This window comes from Oratosquilla oratoria, chromosome 44, assembly GCF_046742065.1.
Source record: "Oratosquilla oratoria isolate Oo_2021 chromosome 44, ASM4674206v1, whole genome shotgun sequence".
NCBI classification, from domain to species: domain Eukaryota; kingdom Metazoa; phylum Arthropoda; class Malacostraca; order Stomatopoda; family Squillidae; genus Oratosquilla; species Oratosquilla oratoria.
The window spans coordinates 14,212,835-14,227,834 of NC_134820.1; the positions used below are offsets into that span (position 1 = coordinate 14,212,835).

The 15,000-nt window shown below is 40.3% G+C and overlaps 2 protein-coding genes across 2 annotated transcripts in view; both read right to left on the reverse strand.

Annotated features, from left to right (window-relative positions):
* Positions 1–2,913: 2,913 nt before the first annotated feature.
* On the reverse strand, positions 2,914–11,528 carry LOC143022284 (cilia- and flagella-associated protein 57-like). Its single transcript, XM_076180428.1, has 7 exons — positions 11,370–11,528; positions 10,446–10,647; positions 9,832–10,049; positions 9,046–9,150; positions 7,023–7,133; positions 4,757–4,930; positions 2,914–3,057 (listed from the first exon to the last, which is right to left on the reverse strand). The coding sequence occupies exons 1-7, from the start codon at positions 11,526–11,528 to the stop codon at positions 2,914–2,916; spliced, it is 1,113 nt and encodes a 370-aa protein (XP_076036543.1).
* A 1,470-nt stretch (positions 11,529–12,998) lies between these two features.
* LOC143022285 (cilia- and flagella-associated protein 57-like) overlaps positions 12,999–15,000 on the reverse strand; it is a 9,023-nt gene continuing 7,021 nt past the window's right edge. Inside the window, exons 3-5 of the mRNA XM_076180429.1 lie at positions 14,181–14,369; positions 13,545–13,660; positions 12,999–13,239 (exon numbers count right to left, since the gene is read on the reverse strand). Of these exons, the coding sequence (XP_076036544.1) occupies positions 12,999–13,239; positions 13,545–13,660; positions 14,181–14,369 (546 nt within the window). The remainder of the gene's footprint in view (positions 13,240–13,544; positions 13,661–14,180; positions 14,370–15,000) is intronic.

A 15,000-nucleotide genomic window follows, 5' to 3' on the forward strand; every position in this document is an offset into this window, starting at 1 on the left:
TTTACCCTCCTGGTAGAGAGCTCAGAGCTCATATACAACCGATCTATGGGTAATGATGTGACCTTGCACGCACACACACACCCAACTTCTTACAAAGGATTACAAAGGCGGAGCATGCCGACAGGAGACCTTTTGATCCATATCTAGGTCGGATGCAAAATATATATATATATATATATATATATATATATATATATATATATATATATATATATATATATATATATATATTAATAATAAATTAAAACTATAATAATGTAAAAATAACAAATAAAATACATAAATAAATGCATAGGTATAGTTGAATAACAAACAAACAGGTAAATAGTAAATGATTATAAATTGACATATAACTAATAATAAATGAAAATCAGACAGACAAATGATAACAAAACAAAAACAAATAATATAAGATAAATTATAATCATTACAGCATCTTACTTAGGTATTTATCTAAATGATTCTTAAAGCTTCGAACTGAACTACATTGCACTACCTGTGCAGGAAGTTTATTCCATTCATTAACTACACGGTTGGCAAAGTTGTTTCTACCTACTTCCAAATTGAATCTATTTCCGGACAGTTTGAGACCATTGTTTCTTGTCTGATTCTCATTCAATGTGAAACTTCTTGCTGAAGATAGTAGGAGTAACGACTCGCAGCGCAGCGATACTGAAATTATTTCAGCCCTGGCTGGGATTCGAACTCGGACCGCTGTAGCAGCGGTTGCAAACGTTACCACTGCACCGTCGAGTCGTGTGTGTGTGTGATTCACCATGGTCTTGGATCACCTATTGGACTCGTGATCGACAGTTATTAACCTCCCAGATGAGAGCTCAGAGCTCGTATGACCGATCTATGGGTAATACTGTGACCTTACACGCACACACACACACACACACACACACACCCAACTCCCCGCCCAAGAGAGTTGGAGTAACAGCCCGCAGTGCAGCGATACTGAAAATATTTCAGCCCTGGGCGGGATTCGAGAGCCCTTCCATAGGACAGAGACCAAAAATGTACCGTATAGTTAAACATGGGTTTAACTAATGCCAGATAGATTTTGATAATTACTTCTGCAATTTCACTTTTCTTTTTAGGATAATGCCCCGTGGGGCTACAGGGAGAAGGATGCCTAGTCCCTCTCCCCGTCCCTTTCTTCTCGCCTCTTACGATCCAAGTGGGATACTTGGTGGCAGTATTCTTTTCCCCCACCACAGGGAATTCCCCCATCACAGAAAGAGAATACTCAGAGAAATGGTACAGGACAGCAACAAGGGGTTGGGGGACTGTATGAAGGAGTGATTGTGTCAACAGCACTGTATGGGACAGAAACGTGGAACATAAGAGAAGAAGAGAGAAGGAGTTTGAATGTGTTGGAGATGAGGTGTCTGAGAAGTATGGTGGGGGTTACTAGGCTGGATAGTGTGAGAAATGAGGAGGTGAGGAGGAGAACAGGGGTGAAAAAGGATTTGGGAGATAGGGTTGATGAAAGAATATTAGGATGGTTTGGACACATGGAAAGAATGAGTGAAGAAAGACTAGTAAAAGAGGTATGGAAGGCAGATGTGGTGGGAGTGAACATGAGGGGACGTCCTAGGATGAGGTGGATGGATGGGGTGAAGGGGGCTTTGGGGAAGAGGGGAATGTCTGTTGAGGAAGGAAGGGAGAGGACGGAAGACAGGTGAGTGGAGAATGGTTGTATATGGATGATGTTGTGATTGCATGAGGAGGAATGGGCGGGGGGTGGGGGTGGGGTAGTATGTGTGAGTAAATTTTGACGCAGCCCGAAGGGATTTCTCCCCGTCCTCTCCTTATATGCAAGGGGGGACGGAGACGGGGGGTCGCCGATTAAATGAAGCGGCCTTGCTGTGGATGTGCTGTGTCTTGCGACACTGCTTCTGACCCAGGGCGGTGGGCAGGGTGCAGGGATGACCCGTCATCCAGGAGGTGCTCAGATGAGAGGGAGGGTGGGAGGGGTGTGGAGTGTATTTAGGGATGAAATGGGTGGGAGTGTTTTTATGCCTTTCCCTTTTTGGCTACCTCCCTTGGAAGGGGGAGAAAGCTATGGTATATGTATGTATGTACTTCTGCAATTTTATTCGTAACCGTCCTAACAATCAAGGCACTAACGCACCTTTTCCTGGATTTAAGGTCAGGACTCACTAGAACTCCCAAGTCTCTCTCACACTCAGTTTTCTCTAAAAAAGTGTTATCTAAGCTATACCTGCTTTCTGGGTTGTGTAAACCTACGTTTAACACGCTGCACTTTGAGATATTGAAGTCCATTTGCCATTTCACCGACCATGTGAACAATTTATTAAGACCCCCCACCAGAATATCGGCATCTTCTCCTGACCTAATTAGGCGTTCTATTCTAATATCGTCCGCTATTAATCCCATTGTCCAAGTCGTTTATATACATAATGAACAATAAGAGACCCAACACCGATTCGTAGGGAACTCCACAAGAAACACTCACCATTTGGATTTTACACCGTTTATGGTGACCCACTGTTTTCTGTTACTGATCCAAGCTCTAATACATTCAAACACTTTTCCTCCTATGCCATGGGCTTTGACTTTGTTTAGTAGTTTCTGGTGGGGCACCTTACTGAACGCTTTCCTAAGTCAAGGTAAATAACACAGGAGAACCCATGCTTTGAGTCACGAATCAAATTATGTCTCTCGATGTGATCTCTGATTTTATTAGCTATTATTGATTCAACAGTTTTTCCTATAACTTATGTAAAATTGATTAGCTTGTAGTTTGGTCTCCCTCGTCCACGCTTCCCACCTCGAGGCGTCCACTCAGTAACACATTTGATCCATCGTTCATCAGTCGTTCGCGCTAACTTATCTGCCCAATTTCACTTTATCTCTTTTACCGTCTCCACAATATCTTTCAATCTAGTCTACTCTCACATCCAATTTGCTCTCTTTCGGTCTCTCGTCGTTGTTCCCATCAATTGACCTCTCCATTCTCCTCTGTGCATTCCCAAGTGCATTTCCAAGTCTCACCCATAGATGGTGGCAGAACGCATTGATTGTAAACTTTAAGTTTCAAACACAAATATAGAAAAAACATCTCAGTATTTTATTATACTTACCACTTTCCGCCCAATTGTAATACGCCTTTTTATTTCATTATCATGATCTTTGGTCACTTTTACTATCTGGCCAAACTAATTATACTCTTTACTTTGAACTTTCGTGTTGAACTTTCGTGTTGAACATTACTTTGGTTTTACTCTTATTTATTTTTAAACCTACTTTGAGACTTTCCTTGTTCTGATCACTCAGCATATTTTACAAGTCTTCTGCTCTTTCTTAAATAAGAATAGTGCCATCCGCAAAGCTTAGGTGGTTAAAATATTCGCCATTTATCTTCAAACTTTTCTCTTCCCAACCCAACCATGTGAAAGTATCTTCCAATCAAGCTGTAAATAATTTGGGTGAAATTGTATCACCTTGCCGTACTCCTTTCTCGATTTTGATCATTTCTGTATCTTTATGTAATCAAATTACAGCGATACCTTTCGCATGAATATTTTCTAGAACCGTTACGATCTAATTTCTAACTGGAATTCCTTCTTGTTATCCTTAACCTTCGCAAGGCTTAGATAGACAACATGAATGGATTGGCAGAACGCAGAGGTTAAGTACAAAGGAAATGGGAAAGCGTGGGCTACTGACGAGAACAGCGTCAACAGGTGCGTCACTTTGAACCCGATTTACAAGGGAGCCAAGGACAGGCTGAAGAGGCTTCACTTACCCCGACAGTAATGTGCATTTGTGTCCGTGGTTTGTTTGAGTTTGTTAACGGAGCAGTTGTTCTGTTTTGGTGGTGGGTGGGATGGTGTTTTTTTTACTTGTGTTGATTTCATTACAACGTTGTAATTACCAGTTTTAAATTGATGATTGTTTCGCTGGACATTCTGTCATATGGACGCTTGGTCCATCCGTGATATATCACTCCTATGTTTATTCATTCTTTGTGTGTTCTATTTTGTGGCCAATGCTTTATGTTCCTACTTCATGTATTTGATGGAGAGTAACTGTTTTTACTTTTGCAATCATGGCATTATTTAATTATGTAAAATTCTGGCTTCAGACAGGTATTAATTTCCGTCTACGTTGCATTTACCAACTTTATTTTAATTATTGTACAGTGATGTTAGTGGTGCATTAGATTTTATTATGTGGGATCCGGTCTTTAAATGTGTGTCTGTCATTTACGTTGCACCTACGAGCTTTACATTATTGAATGTATTGCTGTGCGTCCTGTCTTGTAAACATTTGGTCCGTTTTTGGTAGGTCCCACATCTATCTATTCTGTATGTGTTCTTTTTACGCCTATTTACTTATATTATATCTTTGTTCTCTCACATTACGGGCGACGGGTACAAAGGATTACAAAGGCGGAGCATGCCGACAGGAGACCTTTTGGTCCATATCTAGGTCGGATGCGAAAAAAAAATCATAATAATAATAAAATAATAAATAAAAACTATAGTAATGTAAATAACAAATAAAATACATAAATAAATGCATAGGTATAGTTAGATAATAAACAAACAGGTAAATAGTAAATAATAATAAATTGGTATATAACTAATAATAAATGAAAATCAGACAGACAAATGATAACAAAAACAAATAATATAAAATGGGTAGATGAATTATTATTTTTTGTCACATAAGTTACATTCATATGTATAATGTATAAAGAAGAACTGCAACAAAACCTGACCTTTGTGATTTTCCCGTGATGACCTTGGGTGACGACGAAGTCCTGTGCCATGTGAAGAGGGTACCTGTTGAGTGCCACTTGGCCCTGACTGGTGCCCAGAGCCATCAAGGTCTTGACAGGTGCCAGGGTTGCACACGTCAGTTCTCCTTTGTCGTACCTGATGTCCTGAACCATCTGAAACAAATTTCTTGTTGATTAATATGGTTCGTTTATTCTAATCTTACAGATACGTAATAGGAATATCTATATATAATCACTAGGCTATGGTATGGCAGTTGATAACTTTCGGCTCGTGGGTGGGGCACACGAACACGAACACACACACACACACACACACACACACACACACACACACACACACACACACACACACACACACACACACACACACACACACACACACACACACACACAAGGACTATCTCGCTGCTGAAGAAAATTGTCTCGCGATAGCTATAAGTAGTCAAGCAGTCTGAGAGAATTAAAACTACAAAATCCTCGGATCCAGTGTAATTTTGAAATCTGCGACCAGTTGACAATAGTATCAAGTAAGATGTTAGACATTGGATTCGTGCCTATTTCTTGGAGCAGGCAAACGTTATTCCTCTTTTCAGAAAGGGTGATAAATCTTCTACGCACAACTACAGGCCTGTCAATTTGACGTTAGTTATAGGTAAAATACTAATGGAATTAGAACTCATATCTTGAGGCATAATTTGATTCGTGATTTACAGCATGGGTTCATCAAGGGTAAGTCATGTGTAACTATTTCTTTTTCTTTTACACTAATGTCTACAAGGGAACAGATAACAATGATAGTTACGATGTTACCTTGATTTTAGCAAAGCATTCGACAGGGTGCCCCACCAGAGACTACTAAATAAAGTCAAAGTCCGTGGTATAGGACGAAATTTGTTTGAATGGTTCAAAGCATGGATTAGTGATAGAAAACATTGGTTCACCATTAACGGTGCAAAATCCAAATGGGGTAGTATTACTAGTAGATTTCCCAGGGCTTGTTTTTGGTTTCCTTTTTGTTCAATATATATATATATATATATATATATATATATATATATATGTATATATATATATATATATATATATATATAAAGGACTAGGACAATAGGATTAATAGTGATGTTAGTAAGTTTGGAGACGACGCTAAAATAGGACGCCATATCAAGTCCAAGGAAGACACCAGGATACTGCAGGAAGGTCTTAACACTTTGTTTGCATGGTCGGAGAAATGGCAAAGGAATTTCAATATCTCAAAATACAATATGTAGAGCTTAGGTTCACACAATTCAGAAAACAGGTATAGTTTAAGAAATACAATTTTAGAGAAAATAGAATGTGAAAAAGTATCAGGAGTGTTAGTGAGTCCTGACCTTAAATCCAGGAAACAGTGCATTAGTGCCAGGAATAGGGCTAACAGAGCATTAGGATTTATTGCTAGGACGGTTACAAACAAAAGTGCAGATGTAGTTATCAAACTCTATCTGGCGATAGTTAGACCCATCCTTGACTATGCGGTACAGTTTTGGTCTCCGTCCTATAGAATGGATATTAATTCACTAGAATCAGTACAGAGGAGAATGACCAAAATGATACATGGGCTCAGAAATTTACTTTACGAAAACAGGCTGAGGCACCTTAACTCACACTCTCTGAAAAGACGTAGAGTGCGGGGTGATCTAATAGAGATATATAAATGTGGCAAGGTTTTTTACAAAGGTGATGCAGACAAGGTCATCATATTAAGACAGCAGGGCAGGACTTGTAGTAATGGATTTAAATCAGACGAATTTATATTTAAGAAGGAAATGGGCAAGAACTGGTTTACCAATAATAGTAAGTGCTGAAACTATTAGTTGTTTTAAGAGAAAGTTAGATATCTTTATGTATGGGGATGTTAGGTGGTAATGAATATGAAACTGCCTATGGTCTCTTGCGGTCTCCTTCATTCTTATGTTCTTATGTTAACAAAACCTATACACGCCTTTAAACGGCTGAAGGTGCTAACTAATATATACCCCGACCATTTCAAACAGGTAGGTTTTAGGTATACAGTACTTTCTAGTAGTCAACAAGTAGCCCTTCATCTTTGGGGGTGGGACTCTGCCCCGTACGTGATTAATAATTTCAATGTGACATGTTTCATTCTAGCTGCTACCAGGTGTTGATTTCATTTGAGACCGACGACTCTTTTCACTTGCAGAATTTATTACATAACCCTCGAAGTTAACGGATGATAAGGACCTACCTGGCCAGCGGTGACTTCGGCCAGCCCTCTAGTGTGGCCCGCAACCAGCGTCGACTGGTTATCCAGGGAGAGAGTGGCGTACAGGAAGACACAGCTAGATCCCGAACGAACCTGAGCGAAAGAGAAACAAGAAAGATGAGCCCGGGGTCAACCCAGCAATTTGCCAGGGAAAACAACCTCCCCTTGTAATGAAACACACCCACCTCTAAACTAACCTGGATTTTATATATCTATATGTTATCAATTTTGAATGTGAACTCTATTGCTTTTTTGTTGGTAGGTTTAGGCATAGCACTGCACTGGGTTTTAAGAGAACACGTTATTATTCTAACATATCTTTACATCTAGAATGTACTGAACAAAGTAAGATTATTTCTTTTTCTATTTACTATAATGCCGTAATATCTTTATCATAAAACATCAAAAAGTTTCTTTTACTACTGCTTCTGAATTTCAACTGAGGTGTTATCTAATAAAGTTCCAGATGAGGTACTACCAGGAGGCGAGTAATTGACAGATAATTCAAATATGAAAAAAATTGATAAGAATTAATTTAATGAGAAAAAATCTCGATTTAATTATCATAATATGTTCATTGAAATAACTATCTAATAGTAAGAAATACCTAAATAAACTAAACAAATTATTGTTACTACGAATTATATTCTTATCCTCTGCATCTCTCAGCAATGTACAATGTTACTTTAAAAGTGTTTTTGGAAATGAAATTCAACAAAAGATCTTATCCGGATTTACTGTCTTTAGCTGAAACTGAAGAATTAATGTAAAAATTGGGTGTCAACTGACTAATCATCAACTCCTCCGAACACAGACATTCATGGAATGTTTTAACCAATCATATACGACCTTACAGTACTCGACCGAGGGAGAACCTGTTCAGGTTTCCGCCAACGACTCTCCTTGTATATCTTTATGTATGGAAGGGCCCGAGAGTCTGGTTATTGTGGGTTTCCAGTCAATAAAAGCCAAGGAAACGGTAATTATTATCACCTTAATTTAATGTATTTCTTGCACCTAGGTCAATCTTTTTTTCAATTGTTCTAAATGTGTATTCCATCGAGAAAAGTCTACTTATATGCTCATTTTCACCCAAAGGTGCTGCCCCGGACTAGGCTTAATATCTCTCCCACATAGCTTCGATTATTTTTTATTACTATTTTCACATAAGGAATTAGATCAAAGGCACCTGCTCTCCTCCTCCAACTAACTATTGATATTAAATTCATATACAGAGTACAGACAACAATATATCATCTTTTCTATCAGAGATCTCTGGGAGAACCTGAGAACAGTCATTAGCAATATCAAGGCCGTGGCTTTTCGTTGAGAGACATTTATCTTAAGAAAGATTTCTTGGGGACCAAAGGAGTCTTGTTGGCTACTTTGAGGTCGCGAGTTTTCGGAAAGATAAATTAATGTAAACAGGTATTGACATATACAAGAATTAATTCTGTTCTCTGAAAGATCTCTGAATCTACCCGAAGGCCGTTTCCAGCTTATATGAAACTACAATAACCAACAATGATCCTCGTGCCTTTCTATAGATTTCTTCGGAAAGAGATATAGAATTTTTATCTGTGTCAAATTAGTACGAGTTTGTTTCTATGTCACCGTCTGTTAGGATAAGGAGGAGAGTAACAGTGACCGGTTACTAGAGCTCCAAATATGAAAAAGTAAATGAAAATAGTCACAGTTGAGAGAGATCTGGAGTCCGATCTAGAGAAAGAGTGCCATCTCTTCGTTGCTGCACCTCCAGAAGGAGATGAGGGTGTTGATGGGATCAAAGATAATTGTAAGGTGATTGGTAAGATTCTCTCCAACGTCTGCCTCACAGGACTACCACGTGCAAGCTCTCGTCATTGGTCCTTTAGTAGGAAGTAACCATGGCAGCAGGTAAAGTGAGGCATCTGAGGGGACCTGTAGACCGTTGCCTGCTATCCCAGGGACGCGGGTTTCTTGAGTAAATCAAGGCAATAGCATGTGAGGTGAGGTCAAGTACTACCTGCCAGATCTGCGATCCAGTGCGGACGTCCCAGCCAACCACGCTGCCGTCCTGCCTGGCCGCCACCACGACGGCGTCGTCAGGATACCAGCCCAGGCCTACCACCTGCAGGGATGTTCGTTGAAAGGTGGGAGTGAAGCATCCATTAAAGACGGGGAAAAGTGGAGGGAGACAGCCACAACAACAACTTTACCGAATTGAACATAACATAAGAATAAAGGAGACTGCAAGAGACCATAAGGCCTACACTAGGCAGCTCCATATCCATCACCACCTGTCATCCCTATCCATAAAGTTGTCTAACAGATTTTTAAAACAACTGATGGTTTCAGCGCTTACTACATGGTTACTAAGTTGATGTGTACATATATATATATATATATATATATATATATATATATACATACATATATATATACATGTATATACACATATATATGTATATACACATATATATGTATATATATACATATATATATATATATATATATGCAGGGATGACTCGTCTTTCAGGAGGAGCCAAGAAAAGAGGGAGGGAACGGTGGTTAATGGGAGTGGAGTATGTGGGACTGAAATTGGTGGTAGTGAATTTATGCCTTTCATTTTGGCTACCTCCCTTGCAAGGGGGAAAATTCATTGGTACAGTATGTGTGTGTGTATATATATGTATATATATATATATATATATATATATATATATATATATATATATATATACATACATACATATCTATAATAGTATTATCACCCTTGATAATCATTATTATTTATCAAAGGGACCCTAACCTTTGAGCTGTGCCCTTTTAGGATATGGACCATTCTGAGAGTGACACTGGAGATGACTGTGACGAGGGCACCATCTGCGGCGGCAAGCAATTGTCCACCGGGGGAAAAGCTGCACACGTCACACCGCCGGATCTTCAGCTGATGGTAAGGCCGTACACAGTCGAACAGGAGATGCACCAACCGTAGGGCATCTGTTAACCCCAGAGCAGCATTCAGACCTAGGGGTATAGAAATGATTGAGTGAATGAATGAATGAATTAATGAATGACTGGATGGATGAATAGATAGATGGGTGAATAAATGGACGAAGGAATTGAGAAATGAATAATTGATGAATAATAGCCATTGCCTCAAGTTCCACTGATTAGAAACCGGCCATCCCACAGCGACCGACTAGCCCTGGTCCCCGGGCACTCCCACAGATCTCTGGAAGAAATGTTGTACTATTGTATCAGTGTGGAATTGTTTCCATGCCATCGGCTTGCGGCGGTAGGTATAACACCATATGGCTAAGTAGCTGCAGTGTCTGGGTTCTGCGCCAATAAGTTAGTCATCAACCAATCAAGTAATCATTTAATCAATAATTCAAGTCCGTAGTACGACACCAAACCCACCTGAGGGGTGAAGGGCGATGGAGAAGATGTCTTCTCTGAAGGGCTGGTTCATGAGGAGCAGGTTCTTCTCATAGTCCCAGACTCGCAGAGTTCTGTCGCCTCCGGTTGTCAGGACCACGGGCTTCCAGAGGCACGTGGCAGCGCCCAGGATCCCCCGCTCGTGGTGGAGAGCGTGCAGGACGCGGAAGAGGAGGTTGGGAAGCTGTGAACATCAATCTTTAGCCTTGGTGTTTATTTTCCTGCCCTCCCAAAAGGATCTAAGTAACCTCTGTAGGGCCTTGTATATATTTTCACTGCCTTAATTTTACAGTTTCTATGCGTTATTAACAACTTTAACTTTGATGGTAATAGTGCCTCTACAGAAGGTTTTTCAGACTTTTCTTGAATTATTTAAATTCCAAGGCGTATAACAAGTGTTGGAGCTTAAAATTATCTTGTACATAAACACACTGGTTCTCCATCATACTTTATATGGAGGTGGTTATGTTGAACTTCATGAGCATTTCTGTTCACAGCCACTAAGTTTTCTATAAAAATGAAAAAGCATACGCCAGGAGGCCGTTAGCTGCATCTGCAGCCGAAACCATTACTTTTGCCTACGTTATCGAACAGCCAGGGCAAGTAGTAATCATTAGTAGCTGTTGGCAATGGAACTAAGGCCTTCACACTGATGAAAGCGGATTAACGGCGACCGCACCACAACGGACACTATGAGGTTACAATTTCATTTGTGCACTGTTGTGGCGCGCTACACTTCAACCTCATCTCGTCACCCCAAAAGTCTGGGTTGCATTCCCCGGCACCTACCACTACTCCCCGTGGCTATCCCGACACGGGTCAGAGGTGATGGCTTCGGCCACAGCTGGGCGTCTCCTGGCGTGCGTTCTTCATATTATCATCCTCCGTGAATGATTTCGGACTCACCTTCGTTGACTCGAGGTTGGGGAGGATGTTGGTGAAGAGCTGGAGTGTGTGCGTGGCCAGGACGATATGACGCTCGTCCGGGCTGACGGACAGGGCCTCCACAGTGTGCTCGCCCCGCCCGCTCACTACTGCCGCCGCGCTCGGTTCACAAACGCGCATCGTGTAACGCTTTAAAAAAAAAAAAAAAAAAAAAAAAAAAAAAAAAAAAATATATATATATATATATATATATATATATATATACATATATATATATGTATATATATCTATATCTATATATATATATATATATATATATATACATACATATATATATATATATACACACACACACACACATATATATATACATATATATATATATACATAATATATGAATGAATAATAATACATCCTGACACGAGCAGACTGCTCAAAATAGAGGACATTAAACTTTTCCTGGACATAAAAACATTGTTGATGATAATGATATAAAGATAAAGAAATAAAGCTTTACTGCCAGACGACTTTGGTACATTTAGGTGCAATATTTTGTTCTGGCTGCCACCTGGCGATTTCGTTTCGTTGAGAAGATTCCTTTATTTGTTTGAACTCAGACGCCATTACCCGGAGAGAATTGGACCAACGCCGAGTGGTCCTGAAAGATGGACGTCGGAGAGTCTCCCTGCTGTCCACCTTCATTCCCCGTCAACCCCTTCACCTCCATCAAAAGGTACAGCACCGATGGGCTAACACTTGGACTGGACCCAAGATCTCGCTATACCAGCTTTGACTGTATTTCCACCTTTAAACCCAAGACACGAGAAGAGCTGACAACCAAGGATTGCTCTCCTACTACAAGTCGGTGACAAAAATAGTACCGCACAAATACAATGCAGACATCAATTCAAACTTTCTTCCTAAAGAAATCCATGGGAGGCCCTAAGGACGTTCAGCTGTTATTAGGATTGAGAGTTTCCAGTCAGTGAAACTCGTGACAATAATTATCTATTCAGCCGGGAAGCAAGGTGAATTGGCATGGTAAAAAAGGGGATACTCTGCTAGTTGACTGCCACGCCGCCAGAGTGTGACCCCACAATCTTTCTTCCTTTTAACAATTAACCTTTCGGGAGGTGAGGTTGCTAGCATCCGACAGCCCCTATCCCTTCTGATAGGACTCTTTTTAATACAGGAAATGCGTGAGTGGTGTTCTCACTGATCCTGACACCCGGCCTACTTATGGTGTTAAAGGAAGATGAATATTGTAGCAAAGGAGAGACTGAAGGAGGGTAGCATGAAGAATGCTGTGTGAATCTGGTACGTATGAGTGTCACTAAGTTCCTAAAATACTGGTTGTTTAAAACTAACGCAGTCAGTACCCCATATGGAGATACATTTTTCTTTAGAAGTTAACTACCACTGAGATTAACCTGTCTATTAACCTTATACGGACGATTGTGACGATTTTGATACATTTTGTTCTGGGTAACGCCCGATGACATGATTTGATTTAGTAAAAAGAAAAACCATCCAGGTTCAACCCTCACTTTGGGATAAGAGGCTGGCCCCGGATAAGGTGATGAAGAATGAAATAGCTTGATTTGTAAATCCATCCTTTCCAGCAAATTGTTAATCATTACATTTCTTTACTCATTCCTGCACTTTAATCATGAAGCTCTCCATATAATTAATTGGGCAACACCCTACCTGCACATAGTAATCGTTGATGTTGTCACTCCTCTGGAAGATGAATACCTGATCAGGTCCACAGGCACATACGAAACCCCCAGAAAAGCAAGATAACACGGTGATGCGGCGATGCTTTGGTCCCAAGGGCGCAGCCGTCCCGCACTCCTCAGCTTTAGATGCCCCACTCTCCTTATCGCTACTGCTGCAGGAACGACGAAGGGGTCACTGAGTTTGCTAGTTTGCCTGTTTTATTACTAGGTGAACGTCTTGATCGAATCTTGATTCTAGTCATTTTATTCGACAAATAGTACTGTATTCACGGTTTAAATTTAGAAATGATATGTTCAAGCGACAACAAAAATATAATTTTAATTACTGATTATGATTATTTTAGAAAAAAAAAGAGAAAAATGCAGAAAAATCGAAAGAAAGGAAAGGGGTATTCTTACGAGAAAGGAGTATCTTCAACGACCGACAGGGTGCGCCACTGTTTTTGGAGACACTGACCTTGTTGGCAAGTCTGGGTGTGTAACAGTCAGTTCAATCCGGAATTCTCCTTCCTCGAGAATAAGCAGAGTTCCCGTATCTGTGCCAACGAGAAGAGTGTGTTGATCTGCCCATGCCTAAAAAAGAGAGAACGAGATACAGAGAAACCTCTTGAAGGTAACTATGAGAATATAATTATCTTTAGAACATTTCACGACTTTGTCTATGTAGTGACTTCAAGAAACAATTCGAATAAACTAAATAGCATGTTCAGTTTCTTGTTGATTTCAGCCCACAGCTTATCCACAACATCCCTGTTAGTGTGGTGCTTATTCCATTTATTCCACAATGGTAGTCTTTCAAATACTTTGGTAATGAGGATCTTAACATCCATCTTGCTTTCCAATCAGGGGTGTCCGCCCGCGCGGGTTGAGCGGGGAACACAGCAAACCGGAAAGCGGGTTGAAGCATGTTGCCCGCTTCAACATGCTCAAGCCTGCTTTCTCTGTGGACACCTATATTTGTTTACAAGTATATATTTTTCGCGCAGAGAAATCCGCTTTCTCTGTGCAGGCACCCTAAGGAATAAATCACAACTTAATTGCGGCCTATATATATCCATTAGTAGCATGACCATGGCAAATGAATCCGACTCACCTGACATACACAGTTGTGGTTGTTCCCACCCTGATACCCCCAGGACTTGAGGAGTTTGGCGTTGAGACGCAGGAGCTTCAGGACGCGCTCGCCCACCACGGATAGGACTCCGGGGTCCTCCGGGTGGAAGGCCACAGAGGAAACGGGACCCAACCCTGGGGTGTCGCTCAAGCGCAATACGGAGAACACCTGTACAAAGATAGGCTGGTGTAGAGGTATCTAGCTAACTAGACAGACATATAATAATGCAAAGACAGGTTGACAAATCATGAATCTAATGATGTTTAGTTTATTTGTCACAAAATTAGGAAGCAATTGGACAGTGAACAATGGCCTAATTTTCATGCATAATAATACAATCAACACAAAAGTTATACCAATAGAGAAAGGAATGGCAATTATAAAACCTTGAAGTACCCTGACTGCCTCCAAAAAAATATTTCCCAACGACAAAAGAGGGTAAAGTCATATTCTTGGGCCAAATATCAACTGACTGAAGTTGTCTGTCACTATAGCAAGAATAATGGCCATTGGTATACCACCTGGTTGAGAGGGTTAATCAAGATGATTTGGCTCCTTCAGTCCAGAGGACCCTCTTCTCAGAAAAAAGTATATACTGCATATATATATATATATATATATACATATGTGTGTGTCTGTGTGTGTGTGTGTGTGTTAGCACATTTGTAATATGAAACTTATTGACCCACTGTCAGAGAATGAGATAAGATGGACAGAATATCTGCATATTTCGACCACTATTTGTGGTCCTCTTCAGCAGAATGATATATAATATGGAGAGTGAGAATATATATATATA

Coding starts and splice junctions, on each gene's coding strand:
- LOC143022284 (XM_076180428.1), bottom strand. CDS start 11,528: ATGCGCGTTTGTGAACCGAGCGCGGCGGCAGTAGTGAGCGGGCGGGGC. Junction 7,134..9,045: donor CTGGATCGCAGATCTGGCAG/GTAGTACTTGAC, acceptor TCTTTCGCTCAG/GTTCGTTCGGGATCTAGCTG. Junction 3,058..4,756: donor ATCACGGGAAAATCACAAAG/GTCAGGTTTTGT, acceptor TGAAACTTAAAG/TTTACAATCAATGCGTTCTG.